The sequence below is a fragment of the Pholis gunnellus genome, assembly GCF_910591455.1.
Source record: "Pholis gunnellus genome assembly, chromosome: 3".
Lineage (NCBI taxonomy): Eukaryota > Metazoa > Chordata > Actinopteri > Perciformes > Pholidae > Pholis > Pholis gunnellus.
This window is the reverse complement of record NC_136529.1, coordinates 3551937-3571804: the sequence shown is the minus strand read 5'-3', so window position 1 is coordinate 3571804 and position 19868 is coordinate 3551937. Positions and strand designations below refer to the sequence as shown.

At 44.2% G+C, this 19868-nt stretch overlaps 2 protein-coding genes across 2 annotated transcripts in view; both read right to left on the bottom strand.

Annotated features, from left to right (window-relative positions):
- Positions 1-4043: 4043 nt before the first annotated feature.
- On the bottom strand, positions 4044-8951 carry LOC306715773 (putative peptidyl-tRNA hydrolase 2). Its single transcript, XM_079186242.1, has 7 exons — positions 8739-8951; positions 7752-7859; positions 6721-6792; positions 6535-6609; positions 5939-6036; positions 5443-5557; positions 4044-5286 (listed from the first exon to the last, which is right to left on the bottom strand). Exons 2-7 carry the CDS (start codon positions 7851-7853, stop codon positions 5200-5202), a joined length of 549 nt encoding a protein of 182 aa, XP_079042368.1. The 5' UTR covers positions 7854-7859; positions 8739-8951; the 3' UTR covers positions 4044-5199.
- A 531-nt stretch (positions 8952-9482) lies between these two features.
- The window catches only part of plxnb1b (plexin b1b), a 95725-nt gene continuing 85339 nt past the window's right edge, over positions 9483-19868 (bottom strand). The window contains exons 26-40 of the mRNA XM_079185120.1: positions 19615-19715; positions 19024-19241; positions 18759-18937; positions 18615-18681; positions 17574-17720; positions 17270-17435; positions 16495-16598; positions 16316-16400; positions 15534-15700; positions 14249-14409; positions 13920-14067; positions 13616-13680; positions 12777-12852; positions 12616-12690; positions 9483-11676 (exon numbers count right to left, since the gene is read on the bottom strand). Coding sequence (XP_079041246.1) covers positions 11572-11676; positions 12616-12690; positions 12777-12852; positions 13616-13680; positions 13920-14067; positions 14249-14409; positions 15534-15700; positions 16316-16400; positions 16495-16598; positions 17270-17435; positions 17574-17720; positions 18615-18681; positions 18759-18937; positions 19024-19241; positions 19615-19715 — 1864 coding nt within the window. The 3' untranslated portion in view covers positions 9483-11571. The remainder of the gene's footprint in view (positions 11677-12615; positions 12691-12776; positions 12853-13615; positions 13681-13919; positions 14068-14248; positions 14410-15533; positions 15701-16315; positions 16401-16494; positions 16599-17269; positions 17436-17573; positions 17721-18614; positions 18682-18758; positions 18938-19023; positions 19242-19614; positions 19716-19868) is intronic.

The window sequence follows — 19868 nt, the reverse complement described above, 5'->3', positions numbered from 1 at the left end:
ACGTTGAGATAAAAAATGGAGGCTAAAAAAGGAAACAAGAGCTCCCCTCTAAAATACCACTCATTTCTCTTAACCGCCACCGAGGCTGGGGGTTGGTAGGTGGGGGAGGTGAAGAAGAGCAAGTCACTACCCTACAGATCTGCTTTTCTGATTGCTGCGCACACACACACACACACACACATACGGAACGGGAAACAGGGAAAAAACCACAAGCACAAATAGAGAAAACACAACCTAGCTTTCAGCTTGATTCACACGCCAGAGCGAAGTTTGGAATGCATTGCAGAAAGACAAATGCATTAACATTATGTAGCCAAACACCACCATGATACAAACCATATTTTTCATAAAACTAAACGTATTAGTCCAGAAACCTACTGCAATCGCTTATAAATACGTCGTCACATACAGAGGTAACGTTGAAGGTCCACCGAGTGTGTGCCAAAGCACTGGTTCACAATAAGGACACAATCAACTGGAAAACATCCAGAAAGTTAGCTTAAAGGCTAGTATAGCATTTGTTGCCTGTGGCTCGTCTGCTAACGTTCACCAACACAGCAGCTGGTTGCTTGGCTAACAGGAGTCGCAAATAATGATCAAATTGCAAGTTGTGTCATGAATAACTTTTACAAAATTCGACAGTTTTGTGGTCCCAGAACAACACTCAACACATTGCTGTCAAAAGAGCAGAGCCAAATACATGTTTTGGTTCGAACAAAACAAGTTTGCATTTTACCTTACGCGGTCTGAGTCTGAACTTCCTTGCCCAAGAGCTGGTATGCAGGTCCAACGTAATTCTATCAATTCAACCTAATAACTATGCAACAAACGCGAATGAAGTCCCTATAATGTGCTGGTGGTGTTGTTTTGACTTGGTAACGTTAGGGAATGTTAAGCCTCTGCGGAAACACATTAGAGAAACTTGCTTAAACCCAAGGTGGATTTATTAAAGGTTACTTCAATACGACGCCAATTTGTATCATACTGGGCTGTGGGCAAAGCACGATATATCTAATTGGTAGTGCAGTCAACTTTAAAGCCATAGCCATGTATTACTGGATCATTCCTGGTATGAAAACTGAGATAAAAACTGAACTGAGGGCACCCTTAATGGACTAAACGTTACACGAGTCAAACTCTTGGAAACTTGCATTATGGTGTTGAGAGCTTTTGGGACACGGTTGCTTGAAATAATGTTGTAATGTTCGCTTTTATAAACTAGTAATGTGATGAATTCCCAGACTTACAAGCTAGCTACCAAAAAACAACACGAGGAGCTGATCAAAAAGTCATGGAAGATCAGTCCAGACACAGCTAAGAGCAGCCCTGCAAGGCAGACTATCAACATGGAGCCTTTTAGCCAAGCAAGTCACTTTAAAGTGGAAAGATCAACCAACTTGTTCTAATAAACATAAGTGGACGCTAAGTAGTAAGCCAAGTTGGTTAACGTTAGCTTCATAGCTATGTTTGGTTGACTGAAAACATGGAGCACTATGTCTGTAATAACATTACTTATGTTAACATTTGAGTTACTGCCTCCATCTATAGAGGGTGATATTAACAATGAACACGAATTAAAAGTACTCACCTAAAGAGGCATTCCAAACTTGAACAAGCAAGGCAAACGCATGTACAGTGGGTCCTTAGAGTATCCCAACATCAAATCCAAACAGACCAGTAGGCCTGTAGGTCGGCCTCGGAGTCTCCTGTATCCTTTGCCCTTAAAAGTAGCTCCCTCTCCAGGGGTAGGAAACAAACTTCTCAGTGTCTCCCACGCATAGACAGAAAGTTAAATTCCCTGTCCTGTTCAGGTGCACTGCATCCATTGAGTGTCTATTATAGATCCCCGGTGGATAAATCCATGTATTTTAGTGTATTACATATACTATCGCTATTTATAATGGGGTATATGCTGCTGTATGTGATACAGGGCTCTGATTCTGTCTCGGGTCCTTACATTCGCAGAGGCGCCCATCCCCCTCCTCACCGGCATCGACCGCGGGTCCCAGCGAAACTGACACACAACCACGCCACGGGGTTTCCCTGGCGACAGTGCAGGGGCTCTCTCCTTGGGCGGCCCTTGCTGCGATGTCCCGCCTCTCGCCAATGATTCGTCAGCAATGTGTCAGTCATATTACACACGCGCGATAGTTGCAGGTCTTAGCTAAATTACAGCATCGATTTTTTTTTTCTCCGTCAACTACGTCAGACGGGGCGGGCACTGTTTAGAGGAGGGGTGCGAATTTTCAGTTGCATTATAATATGCGTGTGCTGTTGGCGTACAAGGAGCAGAGCAAGAGAGAGTGGCTGGATTCGGCGGACAATTTGACACCCAACAAAGGATCTGTACCGTCAAAGATTCCGGGAAATGCTCGTTATTAAATTTGAATGCCATGGAATTCATTTGAATTCGTTAGTGGGATTTATGTTTTTTATTTGAGCGTTATATTCATCTATTTAACGTCGAAGGAGCTTTCATAGATATGAGCAAGCGTTAGCTACACGGGGTCTCTGGGGCCCAGTTCCAGGGACACCAGAGGCAGGGTTAGCCCGCTGGGTCAGCTCCACCTACCGGTGTGTCAGATGAGTGGAGTATGAGGTGTCGCTCTGCAAGCATCTGGTGAGGGGTTGGACAGGGAAATTGACCAGGGCTCCTGGGTTGCATCTACTTATTTCTGGTCCCTCCTACTTATATTCCCACACTTTGCAGACACTGAAAATGTGACCGACACAACGAAAGTACTTCTAATCAGCAGCTACTCAATACAAACTATTCCTGGAAGTTGTATTTAAAGAACGGGCGAAAAAAACCGAGTGCAGCCTATGTTGTGATGATAAAAGTTAGATGAACAGAATTGACACGCAGCCCTCGTTTCCTGTTAAATATTTTAAAGTCACTAGCTTAGCTACCGCACACTGGATTTACAAACATTTTTGAAAAGATACAATTATATCATTTTGACTTCTGTTTATAAACATATAGTCGCAGTGACGCCATTGGCTTCTTGTCCTGTCATGAGACTTGTGGGGGGCGATTGTGATTGGCTGCGGTGATAAATGCCAACGTCATTTGTTGCACAGGTCTTACAAGCCACGGAATTAGACAGCAGTGTAATGCAATTGTTGCGGATGTGCGGCTTCCAGAAAACTATTGAAGACTCCGAGCTTCATAAATAATTACTAGGAAACACAATGACGGCTGCATTTGCGTATGGATACATATGAGGTGAACTCGGTGATACGGTTGTAGTATAATTGCTATTGTCCGTACAATGTCGGCCGTCCCTTGAAATGAGATGGACGTGCTGACAGACCGTTAAAATGGTAGCACGGATAAATGTAACGACGCACGGTAGCATTGAATTAGTCCAACCAGATACTATTTTCCATGGATTTGAAATACGTGTCGACACAATCGAGGCAAAATACATTTCTTTTAACAGTCGATTAATTATATAACTGCTAACGTTACGCCCCATAGCAGCCAAAAGAGCCACATATAAGTGCATTGACTTCATGTTTGACGGTACTTATCATTTCACTTATAAATCGCCACTTTCACGTCAGTTTTCGTAGCAACTTCTCCGGTTGTTTTCCGTTAAATCACTTCCCACGGACCATCATTAGAGTGATACGTGAAGGACAGTTTACACGTCCCTCCGCCGGACTCCCATGGAAGGAAGCGGCCATAATTCACAATACTGCCATTGTTATTGCGGTGAAAAAGCGATGTCATATGGCCAGTGCTATAACCACGCACTGCAATATGGCTGCGTTCAACCCATCCCCCACAATGCGTCCACTGCCAGCAAATCTCCCTCATGAGCAGTGTGTGTGTATGTGTGTTTGTGCGTGAATAACGATTCAAGATGCTCGTTATTTAATCTGGAGGCATTTTTAATTGTCTCCATAGTCTGAAGCACTCACATAAATGACTGTATAACATAGGAGGTATCAAAGTGTGGACATGTTACTAAAATTGACATAACTTTGGGATTCCGACTGTCTGTTCAAATGTACATTTCATATTGCGTGCATGCCACTGCCAGTCTTTTCTTTTTTTTTTAAAGATTTTTGTTACAAATAAAATCTTTGACAATAAGCTAAGACTTCTGGGAGAGGCAGCTCATGCCCACAAATATTTGTTAGTGAGAACATAGACACACAACAGCTCACACATCCTTCTGTGTGTATTAAGATTATTAGTGCGCACCACTATTCACCAGGTCCAGAAGAATTGCTATACACAGAAGTATCTGTCGAGCTGGAAATTGACCAACTTTAAAAGTGTAAACTATCCACCACAGGCAGTCAGAGTGCATAAAGTTGGGCCCGCACACCTTTACTACATGACATTTTGGATCCACACAACTTCTCACCCACCGTCAAACTCTACCAATAAGTCAAAGAAATGGAGGATTTTCTTCTTTTTACACAAAGAAAATAAAAACAATATAACAAAGTCCAGTAACTGTGCATACTGTTTAAGATGGCACACCACAGATTAGACATTATATGGCCCCCAACAGGCATAATGTATTCAAAGTATAGGGATCTTTGGGAGAATAGTTAGACACAAAATCATTTCAACGTAAAAAATGAGTGTTCACGCATTATGAGTTAATAAGTTACTCTTCACTCAGGAGTAGTGAATCAAACGGGTAAATACTACATCTGCTATGCTAATTATAATGACATGATGCATTATTCTACAGTACACTGCCCCTTGAATAAGCATGATTACAATATTGGTCAGCCACCAAAAATACATGATTTTACTTTGCCATATCTGAAACTGGACCACAGACTAGATGTGTTTGAAGCTTGATTAGGATTCTAATCTTAAGACTCTCCTCTAAATAGGTGGCCTGATTGAAAAAGGTCACCAGAAAAATAAATCCACTGCCTTCGCCCCGTTCCCCTGTGAACCACTGGTCTCCCCTCCTGCTCTTAACGGCCGACTAAGCGGCTCAGACAAAGAATGAAAGGGAAACAAATGGCTGAGGGTGTGTGTTTTCTGGTGTTGGGACATGTCTCGTTTTCCCTTGTTCTTTAGGTCTTTTTTTTTCTTTTTTCTTTTTAAAAGGTTGTTACAAGCTTGCATGCCAAGACTCTGCCTGCCGCTGGGAAACGCTGCCCTCTGCTGGATGCACAGTGGCACTGCAGAGCAATGCCTTCCCCCCAGTGGGGTTGAGCCCCTCAGAGCAGCTTCAGACTCCCAGTGACGTTGTTCACCATCTCCTCCTCGCCCATGATGGCCAGCACAGTGCGGGACCCGGCCTCCACCTGCCCAACACAAGAAGGGTTGAGAATGTCTTCATGTCCCAACACTGACACAACCGCCTTTTAACCAGATATACGAGTATCAGTAATTTGACAATATATTGGTGATACCTACAGACATTTACACACAAGATAACTCTAAAATGTTGCTTCCCTCACCTGGGTCATCCCTGCATCCTGCACCAGGTAGGTGGGCAGGCTGAGGCTCATGGCCAGGGCCTGCAGCTCCAGTAGATGAGCCACATTGGTGCCCTGGACCACCACCTTCTTGGCTCTGTATCAACACAATGCATTTATTTTTCATCAATAACGTAATTATTCAACTATATTATAAATTCGGACAAAAGATGTATGTAAAAGAAATGTTAATATCAGCAATGAAACATTGGTAACAGAGTGCACGACAGCGGTGAGACGAGGGGGGCGGAGTCTTTGATTACATCGGTGACGCTTTGTGCTCAACCTGGTGGTCAACTTTTAATGTGAAGATGCCGGCCATATTATCTGCCAGAGAAGTCGGAACAGCGTTTTTGTTGCTGCTGTTTAAACTCCTCCTGATTGGACGTTTTGTTTTCCTTGTGAAGGTGATTGTGCACTAGTGGTTGTTTAAATTACAAGTGACATGTTCTCTACCAACACACGGTGCAGGCCTTACCCACTGTGGTCCCACTTCCAGGCCATCTCCCTCCAGCTGTTCTTCTCCTGTAGAGCCTGGTACAGACCCACAGCAGCATGGCCCACCTGGGCCGCCACCTGCACAAACACAGAGCTCACACCTCAGCAGGGATCTGTTTACAGCTAGACTAAAAACGCCTTCATGGGCCTCTTGTGGCCAAGTTCAAGTCAAGTTGCTTACTAAACTTGATAAAGATAACTGCATTGAAAAAAAACATTTCATTCTTTTCTATTAGAATGCAAACTCAAGCTAAAGACAATATTTGATAAGAGCAGAAACTCTCCCACTCAGAACCTGTTAGGTATCAATTATTGGGAGAACGTGGAAAATTACAGACGAATGCAATTAAAGACATGTTTCGTGAAATAACAGAACACTTATAGCAGCTTTCACTGTTAGACCAGAGATAGTGGTGATTAAATATAGGGCTAAGAGCTAAAAGTCATTCCAATATTTGTAGCCAGTGGGGCAACAAACCACGTTTGTTAAATATTAGGACATGTTCTTTAAGATGGGCCGTGCATTTGAACGCAGTATATAGCCCACACAGTCCACATTGGCGCCGCTGGACTCACCTTTCCGACACCCATGGCGAGGTCCATGTTCACCACAAACACCATCTTGAACACAAGGTCATCGTCTCCCTCCTCCTGCAGGTGAGAGCAGACAAAAGGAGACACTGAGGTTCGGCTCTGGACAAACTCCACGAGGGCTAAAGTACCACGGTGTACCTGTGGGGACTAAGGCTAGCTTATGGGCACCTCATTCTCCAGCTTGTTGAAGTAGTACATTGCCGCCTCCTCTGCAGACACGTTCCGTGTGTGTAGAAGTGCCTGAAGTGGTGAGAAACAATGGGGAAAAAGGTCAGAGCAGTGAATGATAGTGTGGCCATGCCATTTTGGCTGATTAACTAAGCAATGAGCGAGAGATGCAAAAACAAAAACAGCCAAATTCCTTGTATGTGCATGCATACTTGGCCAAAAAAGCCGATTCTGATTAAATACATTCAGTCAGTGATTGATGTGATTGGTTCAATCACACGGCTCTGTTAATACGGAATTATTAGTTAGGATATTCAACTATTGGTGGTTTTGAGCTGCTGGATGTAACAGCAATAAACCAAGCCAGTCTGTATGCTGATACATTAAAGAGAAGCCTAGTCTGTTCAGCACCGCCAAACGAAACACACATGACCATATGTTGCTATGGTGATGGAGTCAAATATAATAATTAAAATCATTTGTCATTGATTTTTATCATTCTAGCTATAAAATGCTTTTGTCCCCTCACATGATATGATATAATGCAGCATTAGTCACCCTCTTGTGTTAGATAAGCTTCCAGCTCTGTATGGTGGAAATGCTCCCAGACGACAATTAGCATGAACAATTGAATTTGATGGGGAGATGATATTGTCCATATAACAGCAGTGAATTGGACCGTTTAGCATAGAATAGTAATCCAGTAATGCAGTGTTCACATTATATAGTATTGATCATTCAAGGTCAGCAATGGGGTCGTTCACAGTAGAAATGTGCCATTGTCACTCATAGAAAATGTGATTAGCACTGTGAATGAATCCCTACCAGGGAGCTACAGTTCAAATATGGGCAGTGTTCAAAAGTAGTGTGCATTATCGAGATCCCATTAAATAAGGGAGTAACTGATGACAGTATGAAGTATGCATGTTTGTACACTTTCAGACATTTTGATGTACCATAAAGTCAGCTATACCACAGTCACAATGCAACAGTCCCAGTCATCACTGAATGTTGCTGGAAATGTGGCCCACCTGTTTGGCGGCCTCCTCTGGGATGTCCAGCTCCCGGAGCTGCTGCAGGAACACAGGGTTGACCTCCTGAGAGTCTGGGCCCGGCTGCTCTGTTGGCTCCATTCTGGACTGTAATGAAGCAGAACAGTGCTCAGCATCACTTACCCACATGAAACAGGACACCACTGTCATCAAAGCTGGCCATCTTAGACTACAAATGACAAATATACCTCGCTCGCATTGATCTTTTTATTTATTTATCCACACACCAATGAGTGTGCAGTTTGAAGAGCTCTTTGAAACATGTTCAGCTCTATTCCTCGGGCTCGTATTTAAATAGCTCCCCATATGTTCTCCATGCCTCTGAGAGCAGACCTGACCTCTTAGCTTGTAATGTTTCCACCATCCATATGTTAATAGAATGAACTGAAGCTCGCAGCCTTAAACTACCCACCTAAAGCTGGTTTTACTACTGCTAACTGTCGCAATGTGTTGGTTTTTACTCATTGAATTGAACTGCATCATTTCTTAAAATGTCGTTACTTTGCCAAGCAAGGCCGTATTCAGCATAGAACGGAGCGTGATATGACGTTATCTTCAATTAAGAGGTCGATATGCAGATAACAAAAACAAATAACACAGCTAGACGGCCACAAAGTAACAAAACAGGTTCACGTTAGACAACGTTTAGCTAACAGCTAGCTAGCGTTGATCTGGTCAGGTGAGCGCTGGTAGCTCACCACACACGTTAGCTACACATCATTCAAATTAGCATCGCGAACAAAGCAGCTAATGTTAGCAACGAAAGCTTTCATTTAGACTGATGAGCTTTTTGAGGAAGAATACGAATCACACCAACATGCTAAACGTGACTGCTTCCCTGGCAGTTAATTAACGCCGAGACAACCTCCCTTACTCAACAGCTGTTGTCAAAACGGTAGCAAACATTAGCATTAGCCGCTACCGCTAACTGGACTAGCTTCAGCCCAGCTAGCTGCCTGTAGTTACCTGTTCTGCACAGCTAGCTTGACAGCAGGAACGACGACGGTGATATCCCCACGGTTTCTGGAAGTCCTGATTTTCACCTGCGACGGATACAATTTCTGGTTGAATGTGAAATTACATTCAGTGGGATTCCCGACTGTGCTGTCTTCAGCGTTACTCCATCTTGGACCCTTGTGTTTGTTGGCACAGGACGCTGCCTCTTGTCGAGTGCGGTGGTGCAGGTTTTCTGGCGCTATTACAAATGTAGCGATGATATGCGGGAGCATAATGCAGATGTGTCATAGTCACCGCGGTTATACACGCGAGAACACGTTTTTATAATCTCATAATTATTTCCCCCACTTTTTTACAATTTTTACTGAAACCCACAATGACAATTCCTTCCATTATTTAAACATGTGGACAGGCGAAAATGTTTCGCTTTGTATCCCGTTGCTGCAGCTGCGTACCGATACACTGCGTGCAGGTCGGTAGTCATTAGGAGGCTACACAGGAGATGTATTTGTTAAACAAGCATTGAATTGGTTGTCTTCATTTTAGCGTCCTGGTCTCCATGGTAATCTCCGCCTCATGAACACGCATAGCATCAGATAATCTGGCCCCAGACAAGCTTCACCATCAGAGGCATCCTGTCCATTAACACAGCTGTGATCAAGCCCTGATACTCACTTACATGCAAACATTTTGATTTCTTTCCCCCCAAAGAAATCCAAAAATCATTTAAAGAATATTTTATTACATCAGCATCTGTGAGAATTTGCGCCTTCTCTTATTAAAACAGGTTAAAACACTACAGTTACATTTTTAGGTCAGTATGTACAATGATATTAACACACAAAATAAGAAACATCCTTAAAACTGCTCCTTGCAGAGCCTGCTCTACATCGCCAAATTTATACAGCCTAACGACAGTTCTAGTTTTCCCTCAAATGGCTTGTCTTCATCGTGACTGAGCTTTCACGCCTCTCTGAGCCGACAGTGTGTGACAAACAAACCATCCGTCCACATCAGTCATTAGTTGCTTGTGTGTTAAGTAATGTAGTAATAAACCTAAGGGCTACATTCTCATCTCTTTTTTTTGGTCACTGATTCCGGGGACTGGGTATGAAAACCTGTTGACTTTAAGCAGAGACTTCTCTGCACGTTGACAAACCGCATCAAAGTTGGCACAAAGTCTGAATCTCTGTCAATTTGCGTTTCCCGTGGCATTCACTCAAACCTCTGCAATGCTTAACCATAACCTACATATGAACCTGCATGAAGCCCTGACCCCAACCACAAAGGGCCGTGCTGTGGGACACTATTTGAAAGGGGGTTAATAGATCCAGCATCAACAAATGTCTAACCATACACAGCTCCATTAACCCCTAGGAAGCCTTGTCCGTCTTTGTTCAGTTAAATAAAAGAAACATCCGCAAACATCAGCTCATGTACATAATTGTCTCTGTGCTCTAACTGAAAGAGGAGCAGTGTGATAAGATCGACCCACTGAACCAGTAGTAGCGTAATCAATGTATAACCTGTAAAAACTAAATGCCATACATACCTCCAGCACGTCCAGCAGTGCCACCTTGTGTTCAATACCAGAACTGTGCACCTACCATGACGTCAATACCAACAAAAAAAACAAACAAGTACCATCACCCCGGCTTGGAGTGGAACAAGGCGAACCATGATTTCAATACGCTGTTTAAAACCTAAAAGGAATGTTTAAAAATGTACAAAATAGAACTGCTGACACAACAAAACACTGCGGTGCGCACTAGGATTCCACTCCTTGGAGTTTCTTTATGGAAGGATTAGTTTTTTGCTTGTTCCTCTAACATCTTTCCAGTGACTCGTACACTATAGACACATGAATAAGTATAAAAGCAAGAAAACAAAAACACGGTAAACAGTTTAAGTACCAAATAAAATGCTCCAACGAGCAGGCTCCGATTTCCAATCTCACACGGAGGAAAGAAAATAAAAAACTAGAAAGGTCTGTACCGCCGCAGATGGGAACCTCCAACAGGTTTGATGTATGTGGATGTGAGGGCGAGTCGGAGCCGCTGATGAAAATGAACACGGTGGTGTTGGTGTCTGGTGCAGCACAACAGGCTGAGGTAGAGTGGCAGTGACTTGTTAAACTCTCGCTGATTGGCTTAAAGAAAAGGGGCGTCAAAACTATTTTGTGACCATTTCAGAGACATAATATTGAAGCTCAGGTTTCAACATCTAAAATATAACAACCGGTAAAACTTTGTACTAGGAACCAGAAATTTGACAGTACGAGGTGGAGATCAACAACCAGGGCAATATGGATAACTGCACACACACATCACCATACACACACACACACACAAAGAAAGAAATGACTTCTGACCATACAACAGCGAGAAGCACACAAGGCATAAGAGGTACCGCTTCATAAAATGGACTTGGAGGGGAAAAGGTGACATTAAAATCACACTGGGATCAGTCTTCAGATCAGATCAGCTGACTGTAGACCAGCTGGAGAAGCTGCTACGTTGTGTAGAGATTAACCTCCAAGTGTCTCTTGATGAAGTTAACGTGGGGACAGCAGGCGTCTTTGTTCGTGTCCATGTGCTGTCATGCTTCTCGTGTCCGGACTGAAGTCACAGATGGATCCTCAGTCAACACCAACGTTAACTTCTGATCCTTGTCGTTTCCTCAAAACCCCACGACTCCTTCCCTCCAACCCTTCCTCCTGAAGAAGGAAGTGTTTGTTGCTCTCCTGCTTTTCAGTTCAACCTGCAGGGCGCCCGTCTGTAGATTCCCCTCCCGCTCTCCGGCCCGCTCCGTTTGCTGCAGCTCTGTTGGGTGTTCTCCTCTGTCACAAGTCGGTGACTTTATTCTCCACGGCGGCTGCGATCTGCTGCAGCCGGTAGCCCAGCTGCATCTTCTGGGCCGTGGGGTCCTCCTCCAGAGCCGTGATGATCTGAGGACGGCACAGTGATGGGTGGAGACACAAAAATAAAATGCATTCTTCCCGTTAGCAGAAATGTACTGAAAGATTACAAATAAAAACACACACACACATAAACCACGTGACCAATAAGGTAAAACTGACAGAAAAAAGTAGCAGTTGTATTTTCCCTTTAAAGGAGTTTTCCTTCTCCAAACGGTGGACCTAAATACATCAAATAAAACAAATATATTGAATATACTATACTGTCTATCATCTAAAAAACTCATGGCTGTCCGCCTGACCAGCTTTCACGTCAGTGGACAGTTTTAGCTTCAACTGTGTGGCCAGGAAGAGAAGACCTGCCTGAAGAAGAAGCTGCTTATTCCTCCTTCGACATGAAACACATTCTCTCAGACGAAAAAAGCAGCCAGCCTAACATGCAGCTCCTACAACCGTGTGTTGGGGCCGTTGTAGGTAAAGAAATACATAAAGTACTGAGCCGGGGAAGAGACGCAATATACCAAAAAAGTTCTTTAAAAAAAAATGTCAAAGTCGTAAATTTATGGGAAAGAAACACTGATTTCCTCTGAAATTATTAAGTCATAAATCCTCAGAAATTGTGCCAAACCAAGGTAACGCCATCTGGAGTCTGAATTTCATTGCTCCTAGATTAGTGTTACCCCAGTAAACTTTAATCTGAGAGACTATTTAGACTTTTCACATAAATTCAGAGTTTTCTTTTCAGAATAATACCCCCTCCCCCGGCTCTGTTATTCTAATATTTTTACGTGCAATGCCTCATCTAAATATTGAGAAAATGACATCTGATATCTCACACCGACCTCCAGAATTCGGTGTAAACACAAATGAGTGCTGTAAAGCAAGCCACCGTTGATCGGACTTTACTGAGCACATTCTCACGCCATCTCTGTGTTGCACCACGATACACTGACTGAGCAATAAACACACCTGGTCGTAGTACTTGTTGATGTACTTGTAAAGCTCGTGCAGTGCGACCAGGTAGTTGAGCTCTCCGGAGTAGTTCTGAAACACAAAGCATGCTGGTTAGACGTCCACCTGTGGGTCTGTGGACGGCTCTCCTCCGAGCTGCTGAGGCTGCACTCACTCACCCTGGACAGTTCGGCCAGAGCGGAGTTCATCTCCTGGTCACTGGCTGAGATGGTCTGCCTGATGTCAGCGTAGTACCTGCAAGGAAGGCAACTGTGATCAACTTCACCTGCCCGACAGACTGAAGACACACGGCTTTAATAAGATGAAGAACACATCTCATACTAACAGAGAGAGCTTCAAGAAATGTAGAGAAAATGAGCCGAGAACTATAAACATACTTGCGTTGTAATCTACTTATAGTATAATTGTCATAATCATAGGCACTTATTGACATTCAGAATGCTTTATAACAATAAGCATACCATTTAATAAAGCATTTAATGACTACTAAGTTCAAGTACCATAATACTTCATGATTGATGGTCAGACCATTTGTTGTTGCGAGGATCATAGTGTATTATAATCTCCATAGCTGTAATGCATTATAATGTGATTATAAATTAATCCAAGGGGTTGTTTGCTTTGAGTAAAGTGAAAATATATTTTTGCATAGATTTAATTATTAGCTTTACTTAAAGCAAACAATGGCCACTTAGTCATTTTTAATCCCATTATAATGCATTAGAACAGTGATTATGATGTAAACTATGGGGATTATAATACACTATGATCATTGCAAAACAAATGTCAGTGAGTGACCTTTAGTTATGAAGTATTATGATGCTTGACCTCACTAAAACATGCTCTATAGTGTGTTATGATTAATGTTAGAAAACGAAATGTATATTTATGAGTGCTTAGAGCTATACAGTGTTATAAACAGATCATGCATCATCATCAGTTAGTTAATAATGCATTATAAATAATATTTGGTGTAGGTTTTAGAGTCTGAACCCACCTTTCTACCATCTGCTTGTAGCGGGGGATGTCTCTGGCATACAGCAGCTTGTTGATGGGAGAGTCCTGTCACAAAGACACGAGGGGAGGACACCAGAGAGAGGGAGGGCAAAGTCAACAAACATCAATTACAGCCTCAACCTTTCCTTCTCGTCTTCCATGATATCTGTATTTGAAAAAGCCTTTTGTTCTGTTTCAGTAGTAGAAAATGAGCCGACTGAAAAGCCCAAACAACTGTGTTTAAATCAGTCCTCTCTCAGTTGTGATGAGCATGAAGAGTCTGCTTTGCTCCCATCCGGACTCACCCGTCCCAGCTTGTGCTCAGCGATGGTGCAGGAGTCCATGAAGGTCTGGGAGATGACGGTCAGCACGGCGTCCACGTGGTCCGACGCCTGGACGTCAAAGATAAACTGAGGGTTCTTCACAATGTTGATCCAGAAACGCAGAGGGAGACTGGAGAGGCAGAGGAAACATTAGAACCGCTAACTCCTTCTAACATCCAGCTTCAAGTGGTTGGAACTCATTGTTACAAACATGAAATACAATTGATCCGTGGGTAAAATCTAATATCTCTTTGAACCCCTCACATTCCTGGACAATGTCATCCTCATCTCCTCATGTGTCCATGCTGTACCTGTTGGTCTTCCATATGTGTATCGTCTCGGGGTCGGAGATGCCGTGTTTTCCCGCCTGGTCGTCCAGCAGGTCGAAGAAGTATTTGACGGCCAGCGGGACGGGACGACTGGTGCTGAGGATCACTGTGAACAGATCGTCTACAAACTTCTGCAGCGTCCCCTGAAGAGCGTGGAGGAGGAGGAGGAGGAGGAGGAGGAGGAGGAGGAGGAGGAGGAGGAGGAGGAGGAGGAGGAGGAGAGTCAAAAGGATTCAGTGCCCATCAATGTACGCGTGTGTCAATGTGTTCACTGTGGGCGACATGAGGGCGGCTGTTATATACCGGTATCGATGACAACAGTGATGTGTAAACTATGAAATATTGATATCTTCCTAATGCACATATGTTAACGGTGTGTAAATGACACAGGGCTTCTGATATCCCACTTTTGTACAGTTAAGGTTACACAGTCTCTCTCCACCTCCCGACACTAGTGTTCAGACTGTAATTCACTTTCCAAAATAAGAGAAAAAAACGCACATTAAACAAAACTCGTTCTCACTCCCAACTACTCAAATACAGAGGCTTGGTCAGCGCCGCTCAGCGTCTGATACCGAGGCACCCTTCAACGGGCTTTCAGCTCCAATGTAACTGCTCCTGTGTCATTATTAGACTTCGCAGCAACTGATGTAGAATATAGAGCGAGACATTTTGCGTAAGGCGGGGAGGTTGGAAGGGTCAAACAAACAGGGCCTTCACCTAGGAGACTGCTGTTCATGTCCCGTGTGAATCAAAGTCAACATGGACTTAGTTCACTTTAATTATGTTCGGTAACCGAGTACTTAACTAAGGCCAGCTCTAAACAGAATAAAGTACCTTTGTTATAAAACAAACCAAGTAGAGATGACACTGTAGGCATGTAACCAGCGGAAACTGTGCATTTCCTGTGAGCATAGAAGTTTATTTTGAAAATCACTATACATGTAACGAGCAGAAACTGACGCTAGAGGGGAACTAGTGAGTCATGTTCATAGTTCAAAGCGTAGGGCCACTGACCAAGTGCTGACAATGTGTTAGTAACAAAGTTAAAGATGAATTTGACTGGTCAAGTTATTATTATTATCTTTTTGTTTTAAAATGTTCTGTAGAAGCGATACTATTGTTATTGTGACTTACTTTTATTGTGTAGTGAAAATATGATATTGTCCTGCTGAGTGACTGCTGTTGCTGGATTCCCATTTGAATCAATATGTACCAAAATCACACATTCCTGTATGTGTGTGTGTGTGTGTGTGTGTGTGTGTACCTTCATGGACAGCAGGCGGGTCAGGTAGATCTCAGGGATGGCCTTGGCCCTCTCTCTCTCCCTCAGGCTGCCTCTGCGGTGTTTGGGCAGCTCGGGCTCCTCGCTGGCTTTCACCAGATGCCACAGCCTCACTCCTCCTTCATCTGCATCCTCCAGCATGGGAGTCTCTGCACAGGTCAATGTTTCACAAGCTTCACTTAGTACAGCTCACTGACTCGTGGTGCCCTGATATACACAAAGCTCACCATCTTCATGTTTGATAAATCAAAAACTATTATGGGAATTTATAGAGATTCATTTGGACTATAAAGAAATCTGGTGTCAATGAAGACACTTACAAAAATACTATTTGCCGCACAATTGCTCAGCCTTATGTTGTTGTCTTTCAGCCTTTCTCAAGGTTATCGTGAAGATGCTGCTGATGGAGAGTGACTCTTAGTCTACATTGTTTTTCTGTATTGTCAACAAGATAATATTCATCACAAAGGCTATATATCATGATTTATTGAGAGAAGCCAAGCCATTCTATGTAGAATCAGACATTCAGCACCCCATACAGCGTGAATGGAATGATCCTGTGTTTCATAACCACATGTTTCCAACATGAAGTCGGGTTTGACTGTTGTGGACTCAGGCTCCTCAGACTGTTCAGGGTCACCGGCATGTTACTGTTACACTTGTACACGTGTGGAGAGGTGGTTGGCTAACATTCTGTTGGTTTTAGGTGGCAGTTTGATCCCCATGAGCAGATTTATTATTTACTATAACACATGTTAACTCACTCTCTCCCGCCACGTAGTCATGGTTGTCATGGTGAATGTGTTTGGTGTGGCGAGGGACCAGCGCTACCGTCGCACCGTCTGGGACCTGATGAACAACACAAAGGATACAGTTGTATTGTATACTAGATCACAAACCCCCTTTGAAATAGTGACAGTGTTAGTGGAGCGTGACCTCTGACCTTGTAGTGCTGCAGCGTGTTGAGGCGTTTCCAGTTGCCCTGAACCACTGACGTCAAGTCCTCGTCTGACAAGATGAGATGACCGGCAACACCGGAGCGCCACTCTGAACGACACACAGCAGCCACAAGGTGAGCACAGAGCGTGTAAACCCTTCAAAGTGGGAGTATGTGATGGTTACACGATTAACTAAATGTAATATATTTGTGTAAACACTTGTAGGTGCTTTTCCAGTATGTATTCATGCTGGTGTTTTGGTCAGTTGTGGTTCTTTTGGTATTAACAGCACACATTGTCATTTAACGCGGTGAGAACTTGGGTGAAAGACGGACCAATGAATGGACTGTCCTTGTATTTATTTGTGTCGTGCAGTAGGGGGCACCACAGCTCAACTAATGGAACAGAAAACCCTTTATACTTTCTCTCATTTAACTGGAAAATATTCAGACGTGCCAGTATGAATAGAAAAAAGGCTAGAATGGATTTAAAGGGTCAGAGTGCAGGGGGTGTATTAGCAGAAATGGAATATAGTATTCATAACTATGTTTTCATTGGTGTGTAATCACCTGTAACTATGAAACACCGGCTCTAGAGAGCCTTTCAGGTTTTGATGTTACCTGAAGACCACTGTGGTTCTCTACATGCTTGAAAACGGAGGGGTTAGTGGAGGTGCATTCAGCTGGTTGCAGTAACAACCACACCATTAGATGTCACTAAATCATGCACACTGCTCCCTTTTAGCGGCAGGTGTGCGATGCGGCGTGTACGGACTCTCACCCAGGTCCAAGGAGTCTGCATGGGGACGATGGGAGAAGGAGGTGCCCTTGTACACCTGATCCAGCAGCTTCTCTTTCACCTGTGTGATGGTGTCACAGTCCAGCACTTTGGAGGGCAGCGGCTGGCTCTCGTTCACTCCGCCGCCCTGCACCAACACATTCACAGTCTGCGGGAGAAGAGTGAAAAGAGGGGTGAGAGGATGAAAAGGGGGAGTAAGGAAACTTCCTGAAGGTCGAGGTGGATGTCTGGGACTCTTTAATTAGATGCCAACGATCATTTGGTCTGAAGTCAGAGTGCTCCTCACCAGGGTCTTGTACTCCACGTCCTCTCGCAGCAGGCGGTTGTCATTGAGGGTGTACTTGGCCTTGCCGGTCACAGCGTCCACCGGCCCTTTATCTACCTGGTGCTTTATGGCCCTGAACAGCATGTAGAGAGACTCCCCCGCTGAGTCCTGCACGCACGCACACACACACACACACACACACACACTGAAGTCAATTAGCACTGAACAAAGGTCTCAAAGGACAAGGACATTCTTTAAATCAGTGACTTGCAACTTTGTGCCGAAGAGGCTGAAAAGTTTACATTCTACAAAATCAAAGTCTATCAGGAAAGTCTTCAACTACGACTACTTTTGATGGGCACAGGCCTTTCTTCTTTTTTTATAACACCATTCCCTCTATATGGGAACATTGCTGGTGAAATCTCCCCATGGCACTTCACAGATGTCAGTACTTAAACCTTTGGACAGCACTTTTTAAAGTTGCACTGGGAAACCACTCATGGGATACATCACTTTTTAAACATGATAAATACAGTGGCCTTATGGTTCTTCAAGAACTAACATATACATAGGTAATTAACCTGGTTCATCTTTTTTATTTTCCATTAACAATTACACAAAGCCATGTGAACCGATGGACTAACATGGACGTAATCTGTGGAAGCTGCAGTTCAAACTTAGACCAAAACTTTTCCATGGATGTCTTTGAGCCACGACAAAGGCTAAAATGTGGCCTGCAACACACAAGTAAAGGCTTGTTTTTAGCCAAGTCGACTGCAGGAAAGGTCTTCTGCTACTGAAGCAGGTGTTGACTTTTAGGTATCCTATTATTAGATTTTTAAGTATTCTATGATCAAATGGCTTGAAAAATAGTGCATATAGCTGCCGTAAATAGAAACAAAAAATGCCCCTCGACCCCCCCCAGGTCTGGGTTGAGCCCCGAATGTCTGGCTCCACCCCTTTTTAAAATTGTACTAAAATAACTTAAAGAAAACTTAAAAACCTGTCCCTTTTGGTGGTCTGAACGTTTTTGACTGAGATGAAATGTTTTTGGTGACCTACCCTGAGGAAAGCGTAGAGGCAGATGGACATCCAGTTGGTCAGCAGCTTCTCCACCACCGTCTCCGTTCTGGAGAGAAGGAACACACAGTTTTAATCCCTGCTGTTCATCTTTAACACCTTTAACCTATGACCTCTTCTTCTTACCGTCTCAGCATCAGTTTGGGGTTCTTGGCCACGTACTGCTCCACCAGGTCGTTGAGGAGGGTCTTGAGGATGTCGGTGAAATACTCCAGTTTACCGTGCAGCGACACCGTCAGCAGGGAGGCCACATAGGCCCTGTCTCTGGGAGAGAAGGTCCGCTGGCTCTCCAGAGTGTGAATGAACTGAGAGTAAGAGAAGAGCGGCAGATTATCCCCGTGTTCAAAATGTAGGCGTCGTCTTAAAGTCTCATGACGCCGTCGGCGACTACCTTGGTGAGGAAGAGTTTACTGTTGAGCAGGTTGGACAGCTGCACCAGGCCCTGCTCCACCGTCTGCCTCCGACACTCCTGGACGTCCAGGTCTCGCCTCAGCGGAGACTCCCGGTGGCCGGGGAAGAAGATGCGCTCGGCGTACCTCCGGTAGTCAAGGAAGGGGATGCCAGAGCCCACCAGGTCGCTGGACACGTCCATCATCTCTGTCATCAGATCTGAGTGAGGAGGAGGAGGAGGAGGGGTGAAAGATCAGGAGGTGTCGCTAAAAGCCCTTTTGCCTTCAGCCTCGACTCCATGATATATTCAAAGTGTGTGCTGGGAACTGTGTTGGGAGGTCGGAGCTGGTAAATATTGACACTGGCTGGCTAAAATTAAACTCCTCTGCAGCAGCCGTGTGGGATGAGAGGAACATTTCATCCAGGGGGCGTGATGTAATGGGATAATCGCAGTGTGGCCAGTGCGAAAACAAAGCGGATCTGTTGGCCTCCACGAACTAAAACAAACTTTTCTTGTTCTTCCGTCTCTGGCCCTCCTCTCCAAACCTCCTCCCTCTCTTTCCTGCGCTCTCCTTCATAACTGCTCTTTTACCTGTGAACTCTTTCTTGCAGCGGTCTCTCACGCTGGTTTCCAGGTTCTCCAGCTGGATCTGGACCTTCTTGTAGTCTCTCAGAGCCTGCTTACTCTTTCTCCTGATATTGGGGGGGGGGGGGGCAGAGACAAGAGCAGAGGGTCAGGCAGGGATAGAGACAGAGGATAAGTAATACCAGTTTCACACTGGATTAGTGGGAATCCAGTGAGATTGTGAAAAGGGTTGACTCAAGTAATTTGACTCAAGTAATTTG